The following is a 27,468-nucleotide window of genomic DNA, read 5'->3' as shown; positions in this document are numbered from 1 at the left end:
AGCACTTTGGGAGGCCGAGGCAGGTGAATCACTTGAGGTCAGGAATTCAAGACCAGCCTGGCCAACATGATGAAACCCCATCTCTGTCAAAAATACAAAAATTAGCTGGGTGTGGTGGTGCACCCCTGTAATCCCAGCTACTCGAGAGGCTGAGGCAGGAGAATTGCTTGAACCCAGGAGGCAGAGGTAGCAGTGAGCCAAGATCGTGCCACTGTACTCTAGCCTGGGCCACAGAACAAGGCTCTGTCTCAAAAAAAAAAAGAAAAAGAAAAGAACACTGGGAAGGGGCTGCCCGAGAGCTCCTGTGACTGAGACCAGGATTAAAGAGGTGGGGCAGCGAGGCCTGGGAGCCGCTGGTGTGCAGCAGGAAGCCATCCCCTCCCTGTGGGGAAACATGCTGTCACTCTGCTTTGAGCTCCGTGCTTACCTGATGCAGGGAGAAAGAACCTCACCTCCTTGCTTTTGGTAAACGCCTGGTTCACCTTTTCTGCCCCTTTCTTTTCAGCCTTTCTGCGGAAGCTGTCTCGTGGACATCTCTCGTCAACAGCACAAGGCTGGATTGTTCAACGCACAGGTGCACTCTCAGTCTCTGTCTGGGAGGTGGGTTTGCTCCACTCCCTGTGATTCCTGACTTATGTGCAATTATTTCTACAGCTTTATTTTTTGCTTTTTGTTTGTTGTGCTTTTGCTTTGCCACCCTCTTCTCATCCTTTCCTGCTTTGATTGGATTATTTCCTTTATTCTCTTTTCTCCCTCTCCTGGTTTAGAAGTTATCCCTTCTCTTCGACTGTTACCCTAGTGCCTACCCCGTGGTAATTCATACACTTAGCTCATGGCCTCAAATCCAGCCTTACCGCAAACCATCAAAGACCTCAGCGCCAGCTCTGATTGCTGTCCAGGCATATTTCCACTCCCCCTTGCCAGGAGCACGGATGCTCATGCTTCCCACGGTGACTGCTGCTCCCATCTACCCACTCCCTCCCCGACTCCTGGGCCTACCATTGCACCTTGCCTCCCACTCCTTCCTTCTGACTTTGATTTTCCTCTTGGAGTACATTTTCCAGTACTTCTTCAGCAATGATTTGGAGGCGGTTACTTTTTTATCTTCATCTAAAACTGTCTTCCATTTTGCTCTCCTCCACGAACGACAGCTTAGCTAAGCCCAGAACTCTACTCTGACTTTGCTCCCTGTAGCCCTTGAAAGATTTCGCTCCACAGTCCTCCAGGCCTCCAGTATTCAGCCAGTCCAGCAGAGGCCCCTGTGAGATTGCAGCCTGTCCCCTTAGGCCCCTCAGATGCTGTGTTCTGAGCATCTGAGGGGCCTGCTGTGCCACTGATTCCCATCTGGGGTGTGGGCTTATGAACCTGATGATTCAACTTGGGAAGATTCTCAGCCGTGAGCAGAAAACAGCCTCCTCTCTCCCCCTGCTCTCACTCCTGAAGTCCCAGGAGTTGCATCTTGAACCTTCTCATCCCTCTGTGCCTCAGAAGCTCCCACAATTGCACAGGCTGGAGTGTAGTGGTAGGATCTCTGCTCACTGCAACCTCTGCCTCCCAGATTCAAGTGATTCTCCTGCCTCAGCCTCTCGAGTAGCTGGGATTACAGACGCACCCCACGCCCAGTTAATTTTGTATTTTTAGCAGAAACAGGGTTTCACCATGTTGGCCAGGCTGGTCTCGACCTCCTGACCTTGTGATCCACCTGCCTTGGCCTCACAAAGTGCTGGGATTACAGGCTTGAGCCACCGTGCCTGGCCTGCCTTGTGGTTTCTATCCTCAGTCTCTTGTCTTGGTTTGACCTTATGCAAGCCAGAGAGTGCGCTCATGGGGAACCCCTTTCTCCTCTGTCTTGTAACTTTCTACTGTGAACTCCACTTCAGAGGTGTGGCAGGAGGGCTCCTCCAGAACACCACATACCTCACTCGGCCAGGCTGCCCAGATGACCCTGCGCTGAAGTGGCATATGGGGCTTTCCTGGCCGCCTGGCCTCCAGGCCTCAAGGCCACAGATTCCTGTCTGACCCTTGCTCCAACCTGCCCCCACTGAAGAGCAATGCTTCACCCAGTTCTGGACCAACATGTCTCCCCTAACCCCCACCATGCCCTGGGCCTCCCTGTGAGTGCTCCCAGGAACATCACCAAGGCAGCATTTTCCTGCATCCCCAAACCTGCCCTTTGAGATGTGACTCTGCTACTCCCCGCACCGAGAAGTGGAGGTGACAGCCCCCCCCTTTAATGGGGGCTGGCCCTATGGACACTGTGGATGTGATGCCATGTGACACCATGTGACTTCCAGGCTGGGCCTCAGGATCACCTTGCCACTCTGCTTCACTGCCCTGAGACTCAGCATCAGGGAGAAAGCCTGGAGGGGGCCTGCCCAAAAGCTGCACCAGCCCAGGTGGACCAAAGGCCGCAGATGGTTCAGCTGGCTGACCCTGCCCAACTGAAGCCCCGCCTAGATGAGCCCAGTCCAGGTAAGCCCCATCTAGATGAAGCCCCACCCAGGTAAGCCCACCTAGATGATGGCGCCCCACCCAGATAGAGCCCTGCCCAGATGAGTACCACCCAGGTAAGCCTGCCTAGATGATGAAGCCCCACCCAGATGCCACCCCGCCCAGATGCAGCCCTATCCAGATGGCCCCACACTCTGAGCCCTGCCCACATAAGCCCCACCTAGATGAAGCCGCGCCCAGGTGAGCCCCACCCAGATGAGCCCCGCCCCACGGGCCAATCCGCCCAATCCTGACGTGGGGCAGCAGTGATGGTTTGAAGCTCTCAGTTCTGGGCGGTATCTAAGTGGACCTTCCCATGCGCTCAGGTTTAGGTTTTAGTTTCCTCTTATTTCTGGCACTAGGGGTTACACCTTCTCTCTTGCCAGCTCAGTACTTTTAAAAGTGTTTTTGTGATTTTATCCAACATTCCTGGGCACCTCGCAGTGGGGAAGGCCTGCCTTTACCGTGGTCTGTGACACAGCCCTGAACGCCCCTGGCCCCCCACCCTCACATTCCCCGTGGAGTTGCATGGCCATCAAACACACTGTCCAAACGCCGACTCCTGCACCCCCATCCCCACCCTCCACCCCGCAGCTCCTCTCCTGAGCTCCCCATCCCCAAACAGCACCTCTCCCCCAGCCAGGTCCCACCCTCTCCATGGCCCAGATCCATCTACTTTCTCCATCCAGAGTCGCCTGCTGCCATCCTCTCACTGGAATCCCCGCCACCCACCAGTCCCAGCTTCCAATCTCGTCTCTCCCACAGCAGGCCTGGAAGGACCCCGCAAACAGCAGTGCTGACCCCATCATGCTCCCCACCTTCCTTGCCTGTGACCCACCCCCAGGCGACCTCCCAACCCCATCTGCAGTGACCCCACCTTGTCCCCTGTGCTCCAACTGCACCGAGCCTTTCAGGCTCCCCAACCCACACTCCCTTGCCATTCACATCTCAGCAGCCCCCTCGCCCCAACTCCGCGGGCTGCCTGCTGTCCCTCCGATCCCTGGCTCAGGCAAGGCCCACATGGCCTGACAGCCTTGGAGCTTCCCACTGGGCGGCCCGTGCTGGCGCTGTGAGAAGGCTGAGTCCAGCACACCCATGGTAGGGTTGGGGGCTCAGCCCTGCAGGCAGCTCTATGGGAGGAGGTCGATTTGAGAAATTTGTCAGAACTACGCAACCACGATCAATCCCAGACACAGAACTCCTTCACGCTGTCTTCTGGAAGCCCCAGGACAAACGCCCTGGCAGCAGCCCAGGGTGGGAGGAGAGGCTGGGCTGGGACTTGACGATCCACCTTCAGAGGCCAGGAAGATGCCCCTGCCAGGTAGCCTCAGTCAGCGGGCCAGGCTGGCAGGGTGCTTTCCAAGGCCTGCAAGTCAGCTGTCTACCCAGAAAGCCAAACTCAGGAACCATGGCCCTGGGCCTATTTTCCTATTTTTTTTTACTGAGGGGCAAAACACCTTTTCCCTTGATTATCTATTAACCTCAAAAAGTGCTACAATTCCTTTTTTTTAAATTGAGGTGAAATCCACACAACATACAATCAGCCATCTTAGAGGGTACAATACAATGGCATTTACTGCATTCACAATGCTGCCCAACCACCACCTCTCGCTGCGTCAAAACCTTTTCATCACCCCAAAAGGAAACCCCAGGCCCTTTAAATCATCACTCCCCATTTCCACTTCCACTCTCCAGCCCCTGGCAACTGCCAATCTGCTTTCTGTCTCAATGGATTTGCCTCTTCTGGACATTTCGTAGAAATGGAATCATACAAGATGCAAGCTTTCGTGACTGGCTTCTTTTGATTATCATCCTGTCTTCCAGGCTCGTGGCGATGGCTTGTATCAGAACATCCTCCCTTTCTTTTTAAAAAAATTTTATTTATTTATTTTTATTTTTTTGAGATGGAGTCTCGTTCTGTCACCCAGGCTGGAGTGCAGTGGCACCATGTCAGCTCACCGCAAGCTCTGCCTCCTGGGTTCACGCCATTCTCCTGCCTCAGCCTCCGCAGTGGCTGGGACTACAGGTACCCACCACCATGCCCAGCTAATTTTCTGTATTTTTAGTAGAGACGGGGTTTCACCGCGTTAGCCAGGATGGTCTCAATCTCCTGACCTCGTGATCCGCCCACCTCGGTTCCCCAAAGTGCTGGGATTACAGGTGTGAGCCACTGCGCCCCGGCCAGAAGATCCTCCCTTTCTAATGCTAATGTCACACCGTGGTGCGGAGGGACCACATTTATCTGTTCTTCCTTCCATGGACGTTTGGGTTGATTCCCCCTTTTGGCTGTTACGTATAAAGCTGCTGTGAACATGAGTGTACAATTCTTAAATGTATCTGACATTTAAGTAGTTGATTCTGCTTTTAGGTATTTTTTGTAATCATGATATCCCTAAAAATAATTGGAAACATTCTCAAAAACTGAAATCCAAAGAAAAACACGTTGCCCTAAGGACCCCATCCTAAGCCGGGTGTGCTAGCCCAGTCTCCCCAGGAAGCCGGTGTAAAATACCACCTATCTGGTGGGGAACAGCCAGGGGCAGCACAGCCGGAGCAAAACCCCACCCGTGGCAGAGACTTAGAGAGCCAGCCGTGCAGTTTGGACCCATGCTCCTGGGCCATGGAGGGGCCCCCCACTTGATGTGCCCCCTACACCCCCTGCCTCCCTCCAGCAGGAAAACAATGAGAAATGGAAGAGCTTCAGAATACTTACTGTAAGAAGGAAAAAATCATTCCATTCATCTTATCCAACTATTCTACATTAATTACCATAACATAAAATGTTCTATTCTACTTGCGCTTAATCTATTCAGATCAGTCAAAAAATATAAATTCACTTTTGTCTTCCTCCTTCAAACACTTGACTTGCCCATCAATATCTAAGGTTTTTTTTGCAATCCAACTGAAAAAAGACAAAAGTAATCGTTTCCCCAAATGGGACTCATGTAAAATCCGATGACAGTCCAGTTCCTTCCTGCAGGAAACGAGACTTTGCCTGATGCATACAGGTGCCAGCTCTGGGGTCCCATGGACCCAAGTGTAAATCCCAGCCCTGCTTCCTCCTGGCTGTAGAGGTTCGAGCAAGGTGACTTGTCCTGAGACCCCATTTGTAAAACAGGGTGCATCAGCATAGTTTAAACATTCACAAATGACCCTCAAACCTCAGTGCCTCAACGGATAGAAGTTTATCCCCCTTGCATCACAGTGCAGCGTGAGTACACCCCAGCCCCTTCCCCGCTGCCACCCGAGCCCTGGAGTCCTCTCCTAGGTCCTGAGCATCCAGACAACAAAAGGGGGGCACAGGCCATGGGAGGACAGCATGAGAGGTTTGGGGGCCAGTCCGACATGGTGAACCCCATTGCTGCCCACACCAGCTGCAGTCAGTCCTGGTCCTGGCAACCATAGAGGAGGCAGGTGCTCATGTGGTGGGCGAGCACGTGGCAGCATCTCTCCCCTGGGGCGCAGGCAGGGGCAGGGCGCATCCTTCATCCTCAGGGGGACCTGTAACCAGGCCCGCAGGGATGCCTGGGGTGCAGGCAGGGGCAGGGAGCATCCTTCATCCTCAGGGGGACCTGTAACCAGGCCCACGGGGATGCCTGAGGTGTACTAAGTCAGGGTCTGTTCCCAGCAACCAAGCACCTGCCACCTACCAGAAAAAGGCGCAGGGGTGGCAGGCCCCCACTGAGACCCTTTCACTCTCAGAATGGCCTGGCTGGAGGAACTGGAAGCTGTGATGACCTCTGGGACTCCAAGAAATACTGACATGAAACCCTAAGGTAGCTAAACGTTGGTTCTGTGGAAGTCCCCACCTGCTTACACCACCCACTGGTTCTGTCAGTATTGACTGGGGTCACTGGTTGAGCTGTTACTGTGAGTCTTGGACACAGATGGTTTCCTCACATGCTCCCAACAATTCCACAAGGCAGGTCTCGGCATCCCCACCTGACACTAGGGAAACTGAGGCACAGGTGTGGGAGGGACGAGAATTCCCAGCCAGGCCCTGGAGCTCCAGTGCTATTTAGACACATGGCTGGCAACCACTGAAGACAAGAAAACACTGGGGAAGCCCACAACAGCCTGCTCAGCATTTATTTTTCTCTGAACTGGAATCAGCTCATCATGATTCACCTTTGCACCCAACACACCCTGTAGCTGCACAAGGCTGCCAACTCAAACAAAACCACATCCTGGCCGTCACCTACCAGCTCTCAGATGTGCACCTTCCCACATTTAGAGCAAGCGCACCCGGTATTCTGGGAATTCTTGGTGGCTGAAACTGGCCACTGAAGCCTCCTTAAATTACCCATTTCTCCTCTTAAGGTCGAACGAAATGACCTGAAAACACTCAGCCTGTGGGGCAGGACACTGAGGCCCTACTTCCCTCCCCCGTCCGCCCTGCCTGCTGAGTCCAAATATCAATTCCGTGAAGCTCTCGACTCCCTGCCTCTGACTCGCCCATTTAACAGAAACCATACCAGACATTTCCAGTAAGCGCCCTGCCCTGCTCTGCCGGGGAAGGAGAGCCTTGAGTGATGACAGTCAGCGCAGGGAGTGATGCTCGCCCTCTGTCTGCAGCCCAGGCTCTTAATTGCCCTGCAAATGCCGCTGGCACAAGGCAAGGCATGTGAGGTCCCACACTCCCCCAACCACAAACAGAAACCTCAGCAAAGCGCAGGAAATGAGATGTGAGCTGCCCGCTGAGAGTCACTTCCTCGGAGGCCAGGGAGTAGGTTCTACGAAGCCACCTTAAGAGCAGATGGACTCTCAGGCGTCCGCACTGCACTCCCGCTGACCACGGCCTGAGTGCTGATGTGGAAAAGAAGGCTTTCTGGGAGGGGTGGCATGACCTGGATGCAGAGCCGGGGGAGCCCCAGAGCCTTCTGAATTTAGAGAACCCCATGCAGCAGAGAGAGACCGGTGCGCAGGGCCAGCCACGCCTGCTCTGACTCAGCACTGCCAAGCATCCTCCCAGGACTTCCCGAGCCCCCTCCGTGCCAGGCGCCCGCCAGGAGAGGGAGCACCGCCGGGCTCAGCCTGTGCAGCATCCGGAACACTGGCTTTCCAGCAGCTCACCTCAGAGAGAAATGTGCCAGGCCAAGGACAACCCCCTGCCACAGCTGGGCACTTAGAGTTTATCAGCTGAAAACTAATTCATCAGTAGCCTGGCTAGAAGCTGTCACTCAAATCCCAAGTCCCTGGAACAGGGTCTGTGCTTGGCATGTGGCAAAGATGCAGTGCTGTAGGGACAGCCATTCATTTCCCAGGTGATGCAAAGCAGGGAAGTTGAGGCACATGCCAGCGACTGCCCTCTCATAGGCCCCACTCGTGCCAGGCCCCAGTCTCCACCAAGACCCCTCCCACAGCATTCCAAGACCCAGCTGTGTACTTCTGGGGGGTCTCTGTCATCAACCCTCACCCTCAGCTACCAGTGGGGAGCCCCAAAAGGAGGATCGGGCTGTGCCTCATCTCCGTACATCGGGACCAAACAGATATATCCAGACCTTGCCCCACCCCCCACTCTGGGGCCCGCCCCCATCTGCCACTTCGTTTCCAGGGTGCCGCCCCTCTCAGCCAGGTGGCCAAGGTACAAAGTGCTGGCCACCAATGGGCAGCTCTCCTCAAGGGCCCATGACCAAGTGGGCTGGAACCCTGGAAATCCTCGGGTGACTGAGGCTGGGTTAACACAAGAGCCGAAGGGCAGGAAGTCTCATGCTCAGTACTGCTCAGTCCTAGCAGATTCCCACGAAACATGCCAGTGGGGTTGGCCCCCAGGCAGACTTTACCAAACCCAAAGGGTTCTTCTTTTATAAAGCACACACACCCAGCAAGTCACTCAAGCTTCTCTTGGCAAAGGCCATGTCATCGCTAATCTGGGCCTGGAATGTTTACAGGAAGTTGCCAAATACACATCACTCAGTAAGGGAGATTTATAAGGAATGTTCTACAAAGCAGGGGGACAAGAAAGGTTAATAGCCCCCACTCTGAAAACGGTCTGGGGGTGCAGACAAGCGAGCTCTTCTCGGAATGCAAGGTTGAGCATGGTAACCAGCCACACGGGAACTACCCCATCCACCCGGCCAGCATAACCCACCGAGGATCGATTCCTCCTCAAAGATGGAAAACACAAATTCATCCTGAGTGATATTAATATGCTCTTTGGTGATGGCCAGGAAATCTCTCCCAGGTCCAGGTAAGTGTCCAGGTCCCTTTCCCCCTTGCCGGGAGTTCTCACCTCCTAGTGACCAGGAACTTCCAGCCAGGTCAATCAATAGAAAGTCATAACCAAGCAAGAAACACAGCACTGACACTTTTGTTTCAAATGAAGACACCAACCATGCGAAAATGGTTCGCCTTTCTAAAGCATAAACTCTCTTGAAAACACTAAAGAAAAGCAAGAAAGTATTTCACCAACATCAATAAAGCAGGAAAGCTGACGAGTTTTCCTGCACCATCTCTTTCAGGGAGTGTTCAAAGTCAGGATAATACTTACAAGATCTGAACACTTTATACCAAGAAAAATCATATTGGTGTTTAAAAGACTGATTAAGAAAGTGAACAGAAATATAATTTGCAAATGTCATTTTAATGTTAAACTTTTGTATTATTCATCAGGCACTCTTACTCAACTTAGGTAGCTAATGTAGTAGCTAATTTTTATTCACATATCAAAATTTATGTCACGCAGGAATATTTTTAAGCATTTCCAATGGCTTTTTAGAACTATAAGAACAGTGAATAATATTTTCATTTCAGAATATTTTCCACCATATTGTAACGAACAAGAAGCTCAATGTTGGCCAGGCACAATGGCTCACACCTGTAATCCCAGTGCTTCGGGAGGCTGAGGCAGGAGGATTGCTTGAGGCCAGGAATTTGAGTCCAGCCTGGGCAACATAGTGAGACCCTGTGTCTACAAACAGACACACACACACACACACACACACACACACACACACACATTTAAAAATTTATAAAAAGAAGCTCACTGTGCAGTTTGAAACCAAAGCTGGAATTCAATTAAAAATTCAGTTTGAATTGTACATCTATCTAAATACAAAGTGGGAAAAAAAAATCCTAACTGCAGGCAACAGTCTCCCCCAGACACATCCTCCCACAGCTAATGTTTAACACTTCAATCTTCCAGGCCCAGAATCTTCCCAGGACTGACTTTGTGCTTATTGGTGCCAAAATGTGTTAAATTAGACAGGAAGGAGAAGCATAAAATTCAATTCATAATCCAAGGCAAGAATCTGAGCTTTGGTTTGAAAAATGAAAAGCTATGAAGTGACATAACATACTCCAACCCTTCAAACAATCAAGATATTTAACTCCAAAGACATTTCTCAAATAAGAGACAGCCCAAGTTCAGACTGCCCACAGGGCACCGGCTCCCAGAAAATGCTATGGCCAGAGACAGATCTGAGATGGAGATACGTTTCAAGTCCAGAGCTCTGGAGCTAGTACCAGACAGCATGCCAGGAGAAGACAACGAGAAGAAAGAGATCCACATCAATCCTGTTCCATCCCTTCTCCGGAGGCACACAGCTCTGTGCTGATCCCTGGGATCAGCTGATTCACTGGCTGTGCCCTCTTGGTGCCTGCCCCCTGCCTGGAAAGGCAGCTGCCTGCTTAAGAGGAAAAGTTAGGAACACAATTCCTAATCCTAGGGACAACCTCTAGTTTCATGTTCTACCTTTAAAGTGTCTTCCCTAAATGGAAACAGACAAGGCCATCCTGCAATTACTCAGCTACTCATGAAACAGAGTCTACAATTATTTTTCCTTCCTTTTCAACACGATTAGAAGGGTGATCCCCCAAAGGCGGCCTCTTCCACAGCCATGTCCGGAGGGGCATCCCCTAGTGTCCCAGCAAGTGCCTTCAGCGACACCAGAATATTAGTTAAGACCTGAGACACATTTCTCCAGCTGCCTCCCGCCATTTGTCACAGAAAATAATGCTGCTGCACGCCCGCAAAACGCCGTTTTACAAGCAGACTTGGTTTTCAGTAGCTGGTGAGGAAAAGTCACTGGAACCAAACACCACTCACACAGCTATCCAGAGCGGAGGCCACCGCCCTCCCCCGGCAGAGGCGCATGGGGGCAGCAGGCAGGACCGAGAGGGGCTCGAAGGCGCCGCAGTTGGAGAGGCTGGACGCAGACGGCTCGGCCCCAAACCACACCCAGCGCCAGGAAACGCAAGGCTCCGGACGAACCCTTAAGAAGTCGCTGCTAGGGACAGGGAGGTTGGGAGCAGGGAGTGCCTCCACAGGAAACCTGAATTCCCCGAGTCCCCTCCTGGTCAAGCCAAGGCCGAGCAAGGGGCGCCCCATGTACCGTAAGCCCTCAACCCAGCACTCCTGCAACGACAAACAGAATTCCCCGACCTCAAAGGCCGTGAAGCACACGCCCTTCGGGGCCCTGAGTGCGCCCTGAAACCTCCGTGCCGATCTTCCAGACCCATCTCCCGCCTTCCTGGAATGGGCGCACGCGAGGCACGGATTTCAGGAAACCTCCGCCGTGACAGCTCACCCACGGTGGAGGCGGCGGCCGGGGACACTGGACGGAGAAAGGCGGACAGCGGAGAGAGGAGGGGTAGGTCGGCAACGCGGTGGCCTCGGACGTCCGAGCTGACCGGACGCAGCCCTGGCCCCACTCCCGCCCTTGGTAGCCGCGGTGACCCCACCCACGCCGTGCCCTCCCCCAAGATCTCAGGGCCCGGGCCTCCCCGCTGCGCCGGCCCCAGGGTGCCACCCTCGGACGTCCAGATGCGCCCTGGACCCTGCGCCGGGATCCCGAACACCGCCGCGCCTTGACCCCGCGCCGAGCGCGCCCGGCCCTGCTCCGGCTGCAGCGGACACGAGCCCCAGGCGGGCGGCGGGGACGCAGCGCCCGCAGTGCGACTGGCGCAGCCGCCGAGGCACGGGGCGCGCCGCCCGGACCCCGACCCCGCGGCGCTAGGAGGGGCGCGGGCGCCGGCTGGAGAGCCGCACCTCCCGCCCCGCCGAGGCTGCTGGCCACGGGCGCGCTCGCCCCAAGGGCCGGGCGGAGGACCTGTCCCGGATTCCAGAGGACGTGGGTGGGGAAGGGACAAGGATGGGGACAAGGGAGGGGACGCGAACTGGGCCGAGGTGTGGGTCAGTCCTGGTTCGGGAAGGGAGGCCGTTGGCAGCTCCATCAGGATCCTCTCTGGACATGGAAGGACGGGTCTGCCCTGGACCCAGGGATTGGGAAATGTGGGTTCTCTCAGAACCTGGGGAAGTGGGGAGAGGGTCTGTTCTGGGGTGCGGAGGGAGGTCTATTCCGGGCCCAGGACAATGGAGGTGGGGGCAGGAGGGGAATGAGGGGGCATCCCTGGTGCAGGGAGGGGAGACGAAGTAGTAGGGGGTCTGCTCCGGGCCCGCGGGCTGGGGACCACGAAGTGTAGGAGGGCACCGTCCAGGACCGGGATGAGGAGGGAGAGGGGCCGTTGTGGCCCAGGATAGAGGGGGAGGGAAAGTGCGCCCCGGCCCGAGAGGAGGAGCAGGAGGGTCAGTCCTGGACCCGGGCTTAGGAAGCGGGGAGGGAGGTTCGGATCCGCCCCAGGAACAGGGCGATGAAGATCTGTCCAAGTCTTGGAGTGGAGGGAAGGATGTCGGCTGTGGGGGAAGAGGCCGGCCACCGACAGGGAAAGGGAGTCCGTCTCGTAGGGCGGACGGGCGGTCCTGGGGAGGGGAGAGGCCGCGACGCGGGGGGCGTCCGGCCCAAGCGGGGCCGCTCACCTTGGGTTTGTAGAGCCACTTTCGGAACCTGTTCATCATCGCCGCGCCGGCCCTGGCCGGACTCCGGGCGGCCCTCGCCCTCCGCAGCGCTGCGCCCGGGCCCGGCTGAGGCGCGGGGCGGACGCGGAGGCACGGCCGGAGTCCCCGCTCTGTCGCAGGGAGGCTGGGGAGCGGAGCCTGGAGCGCCGAGCGGGCGGCGGGCAGGTGCGCGGGGCAGGTGCGCGGCCCTGAGGATGCTCTGCAAGCAGCGCGCCGGGCAGACCTCAGACCCGGGAGTGGGCTCTCGGGCGCACGAACAGACGCGGGCACGGGGGCGCGCGGCTCCTCGCTGCTCACTGACACCCCGCGCTCCGCTGGTCACGGCCGCCCCGCGCCGCACATGCGCCTAGGGCGCCGCGAGCCCCGGGCCCACCGCGAGCTGCGGGCGGGGCGGAGGCGGCCCAATCCCCGCGCGGGCGCCGCACCCCGCCCGAGGCGCGCTCCCTGCCGGCGGGACGACCCGCCGCGCCCGGGGGTCCAAGAAACTACAAGTCCCGAAAGGCATGACGGGGAGGCGGCGCCCAGGGCTTGGCGTCCCGGGCCCCGCCGCGGCGCTATGCATTGTGGGAGTTGTAGTCCGCCCGATGGCGCCGGATCGTGCATCTGGTTGCTAGGTGACGACGCCAAGCAGACGCGGCGTCCTGCCTACCAGGAGCTGACAGACTACGACTGCCGACACCTTAGCCCCAGCTGGCCCAGGAAACTGCTGCGGTAGCAGGTGGCGGCGGCAGGAGGGCGCGGCTGCCCCGAGCGCCCGCCAGGTACGGGGGCGGGACAGGTGCGGGGCGACGCGCCGCCGACTTTCATGACGTGCCGGCCGGTTCCCTCTCACTCTCCTCTCATCTTGCTTCTCCCAAACACCTCTTCTGTCTTCTTCCCAGCTCCCCGATGAAAGTAAACGGTGCCTCTTTTTTTTTTTAATCACCACTATCAGCGGTGCGTTCTAAAAAGATACTCTTCCGCCCTCGCTACTCCCCCCAGTGGTGCCCTAATTTGTACCTTAAAACGCTCACCTCAATCTGAGTACCTGCTATGTGTCAAGCAGAGAGCTAAAAACCCACGCGTGGCCTCACTTAAACTTCCCATTGACAGCCAGAGAAGCAGGCACAACGAGGCCGGCGTGCCCTGACTGTGGGGGTTGCATCCAGATCACGGCGGATCTGGGTCGGCCTGACCCCACAGCGCTGCACTTTTCCCTGCCGCACCAGCACCATGTCTCTGGCTTGTTGTGAAACGTGCAGATGTGAGACACAGGAGATGGAGGTCATGCCCCTCTCGGTTCAGAATTGAGAAGTATGACCTGTTCCTGCTTGTCCTCACTGGCCAGGGCCAGGTGCTCAGAAAGGTCCGTGGACTCCATGACCACTGTATTCCATCAGACTCAATGTGAGCCTAGGCGCGCTGGCATCTAAGGTTTCTCTTAGGTAGGGGTGGGGTCCGTGTTCGTTTTTGAGTAACTCATTGATTTTCCCTACTCTCCTCTTCCTGCCACCCAGTCGACCCTCTGAAGGGCAAAACCCCTCTGGAGTTGCCCCTTATCTCCAATTCCCACCTGTTCTTTCTGGAACCTACTCCAATCAGATTTTCACCCAACCACTCCTCTGAAGCTCTTTATCAAAGTCATCCTTGACCTTGATGTTGCAAAATCCGATGATCAGGGGTCAGCGCTCATCACTTCCTTGAACTGTCACCACCGGGTGACCCAGCCGACTGTGCCCTCTCTGTGACACACCGTCCTCACTTGGCTGAAACAGATCACACTGTCCACCTCTCCTCCTCGTTCCTGGCCACTCCTGCTTGATCTCGTTGGCTGGGTGCCTCCCCTGCTCACCGACCTCTCAATACTGGAGACGCTGGACTCAGTCCTTGGAAGCTACTCTATCCACTCCCTCCCTGGGGGATTTCCTACAGTCACGTGGTTTTATAAACAACCATTTTCTCCCAAACTTCTCAAAACCTATGTCTCTAACCTCAACCCTGAAACTCCAGACCTGTTTACCTGTTCTTCACCATTTGGACGCCTAACAGATGCTCTCAAATTTAACGGGTCCCAAACCGCACTCTCAGTCTTCCCCCGTAAAACCTGCCGCTCCCAAAGCCGTCATTTCTTCAGCACAGGATCTCGGGGCACACACTTGATGGGCTTGTCCACTGAGTGAATGGCTGTTCTCTGTGGGTCTATCCTTGGCCAACTCCAAGGTCTGGAGCAGTTGTATCTGCTCAGAGGCTCCCTTCCTATGTTTTACAGTTTGAAATTGTGCATGGGATGAAGGCTGAACTTGGGGAAGTGGGGTATCAGTTAGGTTTAGCTGCATGTATTGAAAAATCCCAACATCACAGTGGCCTAAACAAGAATATTACTCATATTTTTATAAAAGAGGTCCATGGAGAGGCAATCATGGTTGGTATGGCAACCCCAAAGTCCTCAAGGATCAGCTTTTCTAGCTGCCATTCACGTTTCTTCATGATCCCGGGTGGCTGCCCACATTCCTGCCATCACCTCCTCAGCCCAGGTACCAGCTGCAAAAGAGAAGACGGATATGCCCCTCTCGTTCAGGGAGGCTTTCCAGAAGCCTCACACCTTTCCACTTCTTGAAGGTGGTGGGAGAACTTAGCCACACGACCATGCCCCAGCTGCCAGGGAGGCTGGGAAATGCCATCTTTCAGTTGGGCAGCAGTAGACCCAGCTAAAAATCAGAGTTTTCTTATTTTGGAGGAAAGGGGGAGTGGAGATTAAAAAGCAACTAGCAAAACCTGCCACGTGGGGTTGCGCTTTAAGCACAAGCCATAGGGGCATGACTTGGCAGCAACCCTTAGGAGACTGGCTTTAATCAGGAGAAAAGACTGTATTTTAATTAACATACATTTGAGATCTTAGGTAAATGAGTTATCTCCTAGTGGTTGACAGTGTTGAGCTGTTTTGTGTCTGACGGAATTTAAACCTCCTCATATAATCTCATTTGTGTCTATAAAATATTTCCCAAGGAAAGAGAAGCTTTAGTCTGCCGCCCACACTTTTTTTTTTTGAGACGGAGTCTCGCTCTGTCACCCAGGCAGATCTCAGCTCACTGCAACCTCTGCCTCCCGGGTTCAAGCAATTCTCTGCCTCAGCCTCCCGAGTAGCTAGGATTACAGGCGCCTGCCACCACGCCTGGCTAATTTTTGTAGTTTTAGTAGAGATGTGTTTTCACCATGTTGGCTGGTCTGGAACTCCTGATCTCAAGTGATCTGCCCGCCTTGGCTTCCCAAAGTGCTGGGATTACAGGCATGAGCCACCGCGCCCAGCCTAGTCCAGCCCACCTTTAAAGCTGCCTTAAATATAAGATAGTCAAGTCCTGATCAATGGAGTTAAAATCAATATGAGAGAAAAATCATTAAGCTTGGGAATTAAATCCCACCTCCCACATAGATGGTACTTCACTATTAAAGCTGAACTTTGGAATGCTCAGGTGGGAGGATCGCTTGAGGCCAGGAGTTCAAGACCAGCCTGGGCAACATAGTAAGACCCCTGTCTCTACAAAAAAAAAAAAAAAATTAAGTACAAAATTAGTCAGGCGTGGTAGTGCACGCCTAGAGTCCCAGCTACTCAGGAGGCTGAGGCAGGAGGATCACTTGAGCTGCAGTGAGCTATCATCCAGCCACTGCACTCCAGCCTGGATGACAGAGTGAGACCCTAAATCAGGAAAAAAATAAAATCAGGCTGAGAATTTGAGAATGAATGAATGCATGAATATAGCTGAGATGCTGAAAGCAGGCATCAGAATTGGATGAATTTTAGTACCTATTTCCTCCCCAAAGATGTGATTGTTTTGATGAAGTTCTTAGGCTAATTTCAGTGGGATTCAGAATTCGAGCATCTCTTTTCCTTACATTCACCTTCACATACACCTGCTCTGGGCCCGATTCAGGGGTACAGAGGCCCCGCCCCAGGGATCTTCAGGCCCAACAGTGAACCAGGGTTCCAGGGGCAGGGCAGGACAATTTGAGTCAGGCTGGACTCCAATGGGGCTCTTCACCCCCCGTCCCCATCTTCGACTTGGTTTGTCCGTTTATTCCTTCCAGTTCATTCCTACCAGGTCCGCCCTGGGTTGGGGGGCGGGCTTGACATGGCCCTCTTGCTCCTCCTCGACTTGCATCACCAAAGGGTGCCTAGGATCATCCTTTCTCCAGAATGCTCCAGCTCCAGGATAGGGGAGATGGCAGGGAAAGTGTTCCACCCTGGGGGCAGCTCCCACCACGCACGTGCAGACCACCCACTCTCACCGCCCGCACCAGGCGCAGGAAGGGGCCCTTTTCCTGGGTGTATACCCTGTTCCTCCAGGCAGAGCTGTATCCAGAGCAGATTCAAAAAGCCTGGGGCAAAGGGACCCCATCCCAGGGCAGCCTGACCCACAACGTGACGTGGAGGCACGGCAAGAAAACTCACTCTTTCACATTGTTTCTCTAAAAGTAGACTTTTACATGTATTTATTATTTATTTATTTGACAGGATCTCAATGTGTCACCCAACCTAGAGCATGGTAGCACAGACATAGCCCAAAGCACCTTCGACCTCCTGGGGTCAAGGGATCCTCCCACCTCAGCCCCCCGAGGAGCTAGGACTACAGGCCGGCCACCACACCTGAGTCATTCTTTAATTTTTTTGTAGAGAAGTCCCCAGTTACGCTATGGAGTTTTAAAAAACGCCTCAGTGTGGCTGACCCTGGCGAAGATGGGGAGTGGGATTTGTGAGCTGGGAGCTCACTGCCTACAGGGAGCCCCCACTGCTCTCAGCAATGCCTGGAGTGAAAGCCACAGGTCCCCCCTCCCCAACGAGCAATGCCCCAGAAAAGTGCTTCCTGCTGCCAGCAGCCTATTGCCCCCTGGCTGTGTTATGGCTGCCTAGATCCACCTACCCACCAGGGTTGGCCACCAGGCCCACACTGCACCACACCGCACTGCACCCCTGCCATACTGGTGGCCTGGCCTGCTGGGACCCTCCTGAGGAGAGGGCCTGAATTCAGAGAGAGCAGGGACTTAGGGCGAGCTTAAGGCCCCGCCCTGAGTGTTCCTGCCTTGGCAGGCTGGAGGGAGGGTGCTCACTGGGCCTCCTGGGCCTTTCTGCTCACAGCTGTCGAAATCCCCACCCGAGACTCAGCTAGAGGGGATGAGAGGAGAGTGAAAGGACCTGAGGCCGGGGTGGGGTGTGGGCGGTCTCTCTCCCATGGCCCAGCCTTCCAAGAAGCAAAGGTTTCCCACAGGGTGGGCTGAGGCAGCTTAGGTGGCAGGTCCCCAGGGGCAGGCCATGGAGGGGGTGGGAACTCTCAGAGGGTCTGGGCAGCCTCACCCACAAACCTCTCTCATCTTGCCCAGGCAAGCCTGGCTGCAGCATCTACAGCTCAGCATCTGTGGATTTGCAGGTTTAATGGCTTCTCATCTGGTGTCCTCCAAGCCAGCAGCATCACCGTCTCTTCCCTTGCCCTGAGTCATCAGGACCGCACTGGCAGAGGAACGCACAGCCAGGCAGCCTTGCTGGTCTCCAGACACGGGGTGGGGGGAAGGTGACCCAGCCGGGGCCCAGGGCAGGCTCCTGGGCAGTGACGGTCCTGGCCATGCCAGAGGCTCATGTTCACTTTGTTCTGGGAGGCCTGGTCTCCAGGGCCTGTTTCCAGCACCAGGGCTTCAAGCCAGATTTCCAAATTCCAAGCGGCCTTTCTTCTGGCCTCCTTAGAGAGAGGCTCCTGCTGGCCTCTGTGTCCATGCACAGCCAGGCTGGTCCCTAAAGCAGCCCCTAAAAGGACAGCTTGGCGTGGTGGCTCACGCCTGTAATCCCAGCACTTTGGGAGGCTGAGGCGGGCAGATCACCTGAGGTCAGGAGTTCGAGACCAGCCTGGCCAACATGGTGAAATCCCGTCTCTCCTAAAAAAATACAAAAATTAGCCCAGCATGGTGGTGGGTGCCTGTAATCCCAGCTACTCAGGAGGCTGAGGTAGGAGAGTTGCTTGAACCTGGGAGATGGAGGTTGCAGTGAGCCAAGAGCACGCCACTGCACTCCAGCCTGGAGAACAAGAGTGAAACTCCAACTCAAAAAAAAAAAACAGCCCATGTCAGGCCTCAGGTGGTGCAGCCAGCAGGGAGGTGGGGACACAGGCCCTGGGCTGATGCCATCCCTGGCCAGGGCCAGCATCACAGCCTCTTTCCCTAACTGTACAGTTAAACCCACTCGCAGAACATGCCAGGTGCTCCTACTGGAGACACCCCCGGGAGCCCCTGCCCTCCCGCTCTGTCCTTGTCCTGCCAGCCAATGTCACCTTGGGGCTACCTGCATCACAGCCTGGAAATTCCCCACGATGACACTCCCAGGGGCGTCCCTGGCTCTGAAATACCACGACTCATTCCCTGTGCTGAGCTGCCAGGGGGCCCCGTCCGTCCAGAAGACCGCATCCTTCAGTTCTAGGGCATTTTCTTGTTATTTCTCTCTCTTGTCTTTCTGGAACTCCTGTTAATTGGGGTTTGGACCTTCAGGAATCATTCCCTGATTTTCTTAGTGTTTTCCCTGACTTTCTACAGCTTCATCTTTTTCTACTCAGGGAGATTTCCTCACTTTACCTTCCGTCTCCTCTGCTTATGTTTTTCGTTCTGCCATTGTATTTTGGTTTTCACGAGCCCTCTCTTTTTCTCCAGCCATTGCTTGTTCCTTGGACGCTGTATCTCCTCTTCTCTTGCACGGCAGTGCCTGGTTTCTGGGCTTTTTCCTGCCTTGTGCATCATTTTCTCCTGGTTCTTTTCTTACGGTTTCTATGTTTCATGTCAGAGGTTTCTCTAAAGTGTCTGGTGACACCTGGCCTCCCCTTTTCTCTGAGTCTTGGCCAGGGAGAGAGGCAAGGGGCAGGTCAACATGGACCTTTAGCATGGCCAGGACTGGCATCTCACCGAGGACCCTGCAGTGTCAGTGGTGGTTGGGGAGGGTCGTTTGCATTTTTTTAGTCAGTCTCCAGCCTGGAGGGTCCAGGTCTGGGGACTGCTACCTGGGGCTGTTCTAGCTTGTTGCAGGGTAGAGGCGAGGTGCTCCCACTGTCCCCAAGCTTGGTGGCCCTGCAAGCCCAGCCTGGCCCAGAGTGGCTGGTCAGTCACAGAGCAAGAGGAGGGTGAGAAGGGCCCCCTCTGCCCTGTGCTGCCCTACTGTCCTGCGTAGTCCAGCCGGAGCCCAGGCATGCGCCACAGCCGAGGATGACAGCCTTTGCTGACAGGCCTTGCCTCTTCTGAGGATAGTTTGGGGGCCACATATTGTCCTTAGAGCTGGTTCCCAGGGTCCCAGCCTCACCCTAGGCAGCTTCTCCAAGGTCCCCTGGGAGGGGCTCTGGGCGAGCCCGTCCCCTGGAACTGCTGCATCTCTCGAGTGTTCAGCGCCCCCGCGAGCCCTCCCCAGGGCCCTGTCCCCCCATTGTCAGGATGGCGGTCTTGACCCCAGGGACCCTAGGCTCCTTCTTACTCCAACCATGTGTGATGAGGTCACCCTCACCCAGGACCTTCTGCTCCCCGGCAGGGCCTGACGAAGAAACCGTCACCTTCCCGGGCAAAGCTGAGGGACTTTGCTCAGAGGCTGGTTCGAGAGGTGCCTGTGTTCTCTGCCGCGGGCCCCTTGCAGGGGTCACCGCATCAAGGAGGCATGGCTATGGGGCCTGAGGGGCACTCGGCCGGCTTGGGTCTGTGGTGATGGGGGGACCTGAGGGTGAACTCGCCCAGGCCAGCCTGGGCCCCTGAGCTGCAGAGGCCTGCAGGAGACAGTGCACGACATGAACCTTGGGGTACCTGTCAGGGCCCTCACTCACATCCGGCCCTCCCCACTGCTGCAGGCCCAGCACCCTAGCCAGGGCCCCCAGTCACATCCGGCCTCCCTGCTGCTGCAGGGCCAGCACCCTGGTGGACTCCTGTCGCTGCTGGGGAGGGTCCTGCGGCCACATCCGAGGTCTGGAGGGCGTGACCTGCACGGTTTGTTCTTAGGCTCCTGCCCTGAGAAGATGGCCTACTATGGAAAATGCATTGAAACTGTGATCGAGCAACTCGACAAATTTACACCCAAGAGGGATAACCCCGAGCAGTTCCTGGAGGCTGCGGCCACCTCCCTGCAGGTAGGATCTGCTGGGGGCTCCTGGGAGGCCGCGCCAGTGGCACCTGTCATGCAGCTGTTCTAGTGAACGGCATCAAATGCCTTCCTAACGACTGCCTTCCTTCCAAATGGAGAAGCTGACAGTGTTTTCCACAGAGACCTGCTCTTTGTATAGGGAGGTGCTCCTGGCACCCAGAATGTGTGTCAGGCCAGGCTCTGGTGAAAAGAAGCCTTGGCCGGAACCCGGGATATGACATCCACACTGCGGTTCCATCCTCAGTTAACACTGACGAGAAGGGTCAACCCTGGAGTGCCCCCATGCCCCACCCCCACTCTGGGGGGCATCTTATCTCAGGAAATGGGTCCTCCATCCCCCAGGCGCCCCAGGGCTGTAGCAGTGAGGGTGCGCAAGGCCACAACTTGTGCTGTATTTGTGGTAACCGAGACTTGGAAATCACTGACCGGGTCTCCGACGGAGGCAGGGGCTGGCCTGGGCAGTGAGGCACCCGGGGAGCCGAGGGCTGCAGGCGTCCGTACATACCTCCTTCATCTTCCTACCCACACCTGGAAGAAGTCACAGGCCCACCTGGAGGCTGCCCAACTCCTCAGCTCCTGTCCTCCCGTCCTTGGGTTTTCCTCACAGCTCCATCCAGGTCCTGGCACCCCCTGCAACCTTGGCAGCCCCGCCCCACTCAGGGGCCTCCCTGTCACGCAGTCTCAGCTCCCACCCCCAGGTGCTGATCTCACATCCACCAACTGTCAGTGGCAGGTGCCTGGGGAACAGGATCTTGGATTGCAGGGCCCCCGCCTCCAGGAATGTGGGACTTGGGCTCCATTGGATGGGGCCTCCAGAGGAAGCTGAGCCCACCAGGGGAAATCCTGGGCGGCTGTCACATGGGCCATCACCAACCCATCATTGCCCAGGAGCAGGGAGAGGGCACTCACTCCCTGGAAAGAGGGCGCTCATAGCAAGTGTGCTAATTCAGGCCGCCTGCCTGTCCTTGCAGGCCACAGCCCTCTGTGCCGCTTCGCTCTGGATGAACTTGGCCTATGTGTGCTGCTTTTCTGCGTGGCCCCTCGGGGCTGCCCTGGCCATACTCCAGCCCCCGTTCTCACTACCTGCTCAGGTGCACCTGTGCTGTTCCCCCAGGCCACAGTCTGAGCCCACCTTCCCTTGGGGTAGAATGAGGGGTTCATCCTTCATTAGCTACCTCTGGGGCAGCCTCAAGAAAGCCCAGAGGAGAGGTGGTGTGAGTGGGTTACAAAGGCTGCAGGGGTTGGGGCCAAGGCCTCTGCCATAAGAGAAGGCCTGGGGCCCTGATCCATCCCTGCTCCCAGCTTCTGGAGGAGGCGCCTCCTCCGGCTGGGGCCTGGCAGCCAGCAGGGACTGGAGAGGGGAGCAGGGCCTGTGCGCAGAGCTACAGGCCTCCGTGGGCACCTCTCCCTCCGCTTCAGCACCCTCCGGCCCCCAGCTCTTTCCCTGAGCCCCTAAGCACCGTGGGGAAGTGACGCAAACAGCTCGGGCCCAGGTTCATCCATACTCCTCTTCCCAGCTAAGGCCTCAGCACAGCAGGCACACCTCTCATCCCGCCGGCCTGCCCTCGCTGTGCCCATCCAAAACAGACAATAGCGAAGGCCCAGGTCCCCTTGGCCAGAAGCCCGTCCTGGGAGCTGGCATCACTCACCCCACTGCCTGGGCCCTCCTGTAGCCTGGCCCCTCTGGCCGGCCCCAGAGCAGCTCCAGCAGCTCGCCCTGTCTGTCCCCTCATTTCCCTCAGGATCTTTCCCATCAGCCACCCGTGCTGCTATGTCTCTCACCCTAAAAACATTTTTTTTAAGTCCTCTGTACTCCCCTGTGGCTCCCGCGGTCCTTGCCTTCTATCTAACAGATTCCTCAAAGTCCCTGCCATCAGCGGCAGCTCTTCCTCCATCCTCCCTCACGCCCCTCCCGGCGGACTTCCCCCACCCCTCCACCCACGGCGCCAGTCTGGGTCACCCCCCACCTCCTTGTTGCCAAATCCAGTGGTGCCGCCTCAGCTCCTCTGACCCAGCTGACCCTGCCCCCAGCTCCGGGCCCTTCCGATCAGCTTCCTGGGTACCCCTGCGCCAGGTCTGCCTCTCACCTGGCAGCCACTCCTTCTTGGGCTCGGGCCTCCCCTGTCGGGTGTGCAGGGTACACAGGCTCAGCGGCTTCTCTCTGCTCTCCTTGCTATACACACTCCTGGTCCCCTTGCCTGCTGACAGCTCCTGCTCCTCCCTCCATCCTTGACCTCTCCCGAGCCTGGACTCACATCTCCTTGGGTGTCCAATGGGCACCTCCCATGTGACACGTCAGTAGGTGAATGAATCCATGTGACCTCCCCCAGAGCTGCTGATCCTGGCATCCCCAGTTCAGCCGGCGGCCACTCCGTCTCCCCTTGCTCCAGTGGGAACCCTGGCGCCTCCTGGGCACCCCCATTCCTCTAGCCCACGTCTGTCCATCATCAGCTCTGCCTTCAACTCTGCCACTCGTACACTCTGCTCCACCTGCACTGGTCTCCTAGTGTTTCTGGAACATTCCACGTGCTCCCTGCTGCACTAGCTGTTGCCTCCATGTGGAAACTTTCCCCCTGACGCTGTCTTGGCCTGCACAGCCACACAGCACCTTGGCAGGGAAAGGGGTGTGTTTACCCCTTCCTCAAGCAAAAAGTGGTAAAGTTCATGTCTATTTCTTGATAATCATCATTACCAAAAAAATGAGTTTGTTACAACAAATAGTTTGGGTTTGGGTTTGTTTTCTATAACCCACAGATTATTAATGGTAGATGAGACTAGTTGTTACCTGGCAAGTCACAACGTGACGATCACAGGTGTGCATTTCCACGGGGAGCCTGGCACACCAATCCTACCGGCAAACTGGCAGTGGCAGACACAACGGATACCCAGGGGGCTGCCCAGCACGGATCTGCACAGATGCCCCCATTGGTGGCAAGGAGGCTTGTTCCTCAGAGGCACTGGTTTTTCAGATCCTTTCTTTCTTTCTTTTTTTTTTTTTTGAGACGGAGTCTCGCTCTGTCACCCAGGCTGGAGTGCGGTGGCGCCATCTCAGCTCACTGCAAGCTCCGCTCCCAGGTTCACGACATTCTCCTGCCTCAGCCTCCCGAATAGCCAGGACTACAAGCGCCCGCCACCACGCCCGGCTAATTTTTTGTATTTTTAGTAGAGATGGGGTATCACCGTGTTAGCCAGGATGGTCTCGATCTCCTGACCTTGTGATCCACCCGCCTCGGCCTCCCAAAGTCCTGGGATTACAGGTGCGAGCCACCGCACCCAGCCTTTTCAGATCCTTTCAAAGGCCCCTCACAAGTCCGAGAGGAATGGTGGTGCATTGGATCCTGATCCAGTTTGGACAACTCGCTTTCCTCTCCAGCTATCAAGAAATTGTTGCAATTCACTGATTTTGCTAGGCCAAGGCTCAAGGCTGCCACTTGCCAGAAAATTATACAATACATAAACCAAATGGCAGACTCTGGACAGCAGACTGCGGTGAAAGGCAGTGTTTTGGGTTAAATTGTGCCCCCCCACCGCAAAAAAAATACTAAGCCAGGCATGGTGGCATGTACCTAGTCCCAGTTACTAGGATGCCTGGGGAAGGAAGATCCACTTGAGCCTAGGAGTTCGTGTCCAGCTTGGGCAACATAGCAAGATCCCATTTCTCTCTAAAAGCAAAAAAATGAGTCAGGCATGGTGGCTCATGCCTGTAATCTCAGCACTTTGGGAGGCTGAGGTAGGAGGATTGCTTGAGGCCAGGAGTTTGAGACCAGCCTAGGCCACATAGTGAGAACTTTTCTCTATAAAAAATGTAAAAATTAGCCAAACATAGTGGCACATGCTTGTAGTCCCAGCTACTCGGGGGCTGAGGAAGGAGGATTGCTTGAGTCCAGAAGTTGAAGGCTACGATGAGCTATGATTGCACCACTGCACTCCAGCCTGGGCAACAGAGTAAGATCCTGGCTCTTAAAAAAAAATGTTGGCCAGGCGCGGTGGCTCATGCCTGTAATCCCAGCACTTTGAGAGGCCAAGGAGGGCAGATCACGAGGTCAGGAGATCGAGACCATCCTGGCTAACACGGTGAAACCCCATTTCTACTAAAAATACAAAAAATTAGCCAGGCGTGGTGGTGGGCGCCTATAGTCCCAGCTACACGGGAGGCTGAGGTAGGAGAATGGTGTGAACCTGGGAGGCGGAGGTTGCAGTGAGCCAAGATCACGCCACTGCACTCAAGCCTGGGCGACAGAGCAAGACTCTGTCTCAAAAAAAAAAGAAAAATGTTGAAATTCTAACCCCTGGTTACTTATGAATTTGACTTTAGAAATACGGTCTGTGCAGATGTAATTAAGTTAAGGATCTAGAGATGAGATCTGTTACAAACCACTGTGGGACTGACTGGCCACCTGTCCCTTTGCATCTTGGGTGCACCCAAGGTCAAGTCCAAGAAGACGCAGGTTCTTGCTGTGAGAGTAATTGGCTCTCATGCTTTCAGTGTGGATTGCCAGTTGGCTCTCCACGGAGATCCACTGCTGCTCTCCTGGGCAGGTAGGGAGCACTTGTTCCCCTACACCCTCCCCAGCCTCGTGTGCAGGCAAAAATTATTATCTTTGCCAGTCAAATAGGTGGGAAAAGTCACTTTATGTATTTTTTTTTTTTTGAGACACTCCCTCACCTAGGCTGCAGTGTAGCTCATGGCCACTTCCACCTCCCAGGTTCAAGCAGTTCTCGTGCCTGAGCCTCCCAAGTAGCTGGAATTACAGGCATGAGCCACCGCACGTGGCAAGCTTTGTGTATTTATAATCATCGTTTCTCTTGTTATATTTTCCTAAGTTTTGAAGCAATATGTATTTCACTTTGAACCATCTGTTCGGACCTGTGTCTGTTAGGAAACTGTGTTTGGATACAACAAAATCCAGAAAAGCAGTAGCTTTAATCAATTAAAGGTATCTTTGCTCATATGAGAAGCAGTCTGCAGACAGGCAGTCTAGAGTGGGTTCAGCAGCTCTATGATGCCATGAAGAACTCATTCCGTTCCTCTCCACACAGCCATCCTTAACACGTACTGTTGCCTCATAGTCACTAAATAGCTGCCCTACCTCCAGCATTGCATCTATATCCCAGGTGAGGAGTGGGGAAAGGCAAACAGTATAAGGCATGTGCCAGCTGAATCTACCTTCCTTTCAAGGTGCTTTCTTGGAGGCCACACCTAGCAATTTGTCATTACATTTTACTGATTAAAACTGTCACGTGGCTGTATCATCAAGGAGAGTTGCAAAATATGGTTTTAGCTGGACATATTACCATGCCCGGCCGGGCGCGGTGGCTCACGCTTGTAATCCCAGCACTTTAGGAGGCCGAGGCGGGCGGATCACGAGGTCAGGAGATCGAGACCACAGTGAAACCCCGTCTCTACTAAAAATACAAAAAAATTAGCCGGGCGTGGTGGCGGGCGCCTGTAGTCCCAGCTACTTGGAGAGGCTGAGGCAGGAGAATGGCGTGAACCCGGGAGGCGGAGCTTGCAGTGAGCCGAGATCGCGCCACTGCACTCCAGCCTGGGCGACAGGGCGAGACTCCGTCTCAAAAAAAAAAAAAAAAATATTACCATGCCCAACAGGACGGCATTCTTTCTGCCAAGTGAGAAGGAGGAGAGAAGGGATGCTTTATGGCCCTGCAGCCTCCGTTTCCTTTGCCTACTTTTCTAACTGACTTCAGGCTTTGCATTACTGATGAGCAGGTATTGGTGACATGAATCACAAATCCTGTTGTTAATCAGCCTCCTGGCCCCACACCCCCTCCCCCCACCTGCCCCAGCCTGGACCTGGTCTAGCTCTTCCCCAACCCTGTGAGTCCAGCAGACAAGTGCACTTCTGGAGGTGCTGAGAGACCGCTGCAGCAGTCTCTAGCGATTGTGAATGCCGGACCCTTCGTTATTGAGTGCCTGCTGCTCTCCCTGGTTGGGGACTGAGGAGCCCTGAGCTTGACCAAGGCCCAAGATTTTATCACAAACTCAGAGACCCTTGGGCAGCCACAGGCCGGTCTCAGCAGCTGAGGCTGGTTCCCCATTAGGAGCCCACTCCTGTAGCAAGGGCCTCTCCTGCCTCCTCTGGGAGAGAGAGCCCACCCGGCCTAGGCCCAGCTCTGCTGGCCTGGTCAGAAGGACCTGGTCCAGCGCCCCGAGGCATGTGTCACCCCTTGCCCCCACCCCCAGGCCCCAGGCCCCTCTCCGTGAATAGGCTGGACACCACATGTCCCGTAGGCCGCCAGCCCAGCATCAGTGGCAAGGACCTGGCTGTGGGCCCGGCCCAGCCTGGCGTGGACTGGGATGTCATTTACTGGCTCTTCACTCAGCACTGCAGCTTCCAGGACCCTCTGGCCCAGCGTGGCCCTGCCCAGCCCCCCTTGCCTGGGGCTGATGGCATAGGGCTCAAGGCTCTGACCTTATTAAAAATGCATGCTCACACTTCCCGAACACAGACGTCATTGATGAGAAGCGGAGTCGCGGTGCCTGAGCCGGGGAGGCCAGAGGAGGTTGTCAGCAGCGTCCCGCAAAGTCATCACCCTCAGCGGCCATGCTGACTCACTGCTCTCGGAAGGGTCTGTCCTGGCTCCTGGGCTCCTCTGACAAGATGTCGTCAGTTACATGGCGGGGGGGGGAGGGGGGGTACCAGTGCCCTCGGTGTGGGTACAGCCTGGCAACTGCAGGAAGCTGAGAGGGAAACTGAGGTGCCAGCCTGGCTATTGAGATCAGAGCCAGCCCCCAGCAGGAGCCCCTCCCGGCATCTCAGCGGGGGAGCCCTCACCCACTGAGCCCCCTCTCTGTGCCCAGCCTCACTCACAGGATGTCAGTGGGTCCCCGCAATCTATGTGGAGGCAGGGCATTCCCTTTCCTCTCTGGCGAGTGCCCAGGTGGCCATCTAGCCAAGAAAGGGACAGTAAACAAGCCATGCCGCGACTGGGACAGGCCATGTCCTGCAAGGGCTGGTCGGAAGCACAGTCCTCACAGCCATGGGGCAAGTATGCTGGGAGGAGGTCGCAGGCAGAGGGAACAGCCAGTTCCCTGATG

At 55.7% G+C, this 27,468-nt stretch overlaps 2 protein-coding genes across 8 annotated transcripts in view; one reads left to right on the top strand and one right to left on the bottom strand.

Moving 5' to 3' along the window:
- ZFYVE28 (zinc finger FYVE-type containing 28) overlaps positions 1–12,621 on the bottom strand; it is a 139,974-nt gene extending 127,353 nt beyond the window's left edge. For 2 of the 6 annotated variants that reach the window (XR_004027268.1, XM_030801017.1), the window contains exon 1: positions 12,248–12,308. Coding sequence is in view for 5 of the 6 variants with exons in the window: in XM_030801017.1 (XP_030656877.1) it covers positions 12,248–12,286 (39 nt within the window). In the remaining variant the exon portion in view is untranslated. Of the gene's footprint in view, positions 1–12,247 lie in introns of all 6 variants that reach the window. The other 4 variants (XM_030801015.1, XM_030801016.1, XM_030801018.1 and 1 more) reach the window with 2 other exon arrangements.
- Positions 12,622–12,938: 317 nt separating this feature from the next.
- The window catches only part of CFAP99 (cilia and flagella associated protein 99), a 44,004-nt gene continuing 29,474 nt past the window's right edge, over positions 12,939–27,468 (top strand). For both annotated transcript variants that reach the window (XR_004027270.1, XM_030801020.1), the window contains exons 1-2: positions 12,939–13,047; positions 20,270–20,397. Coding sequence is in view for 1 of the 2 variants with exons in the window: in XM_030801020.1 (XP_030656880.1) it covers positions 20,287–20,397 (111 nt within the window). In the remaining variant the exon portion in view is untranslated. The remainder of the gene's footprint in view (positions 13,048–20,269; positions 20,398–27,468) is intronic.

Source organism: Nomascus leucogenys, chromosome 20, assembly GCF_006542625.1.
Source record: "Nomascus leucogenys isolate Asia chromosome 20, Asia_NLE_v1, whole genome shotgun sequence".
Taxonomy (NCBI): Eukaryota; Metazoa; Chordata; class Mammalia; order Primates; family Hylobatidae; genus Nomascus; species Nomascus leucogenys.
The sequence above is the reverse complement of the archived record's forward strand: the minus strand, read 5'-3'. Positions and strand labels throughout refer to the sequence as shown.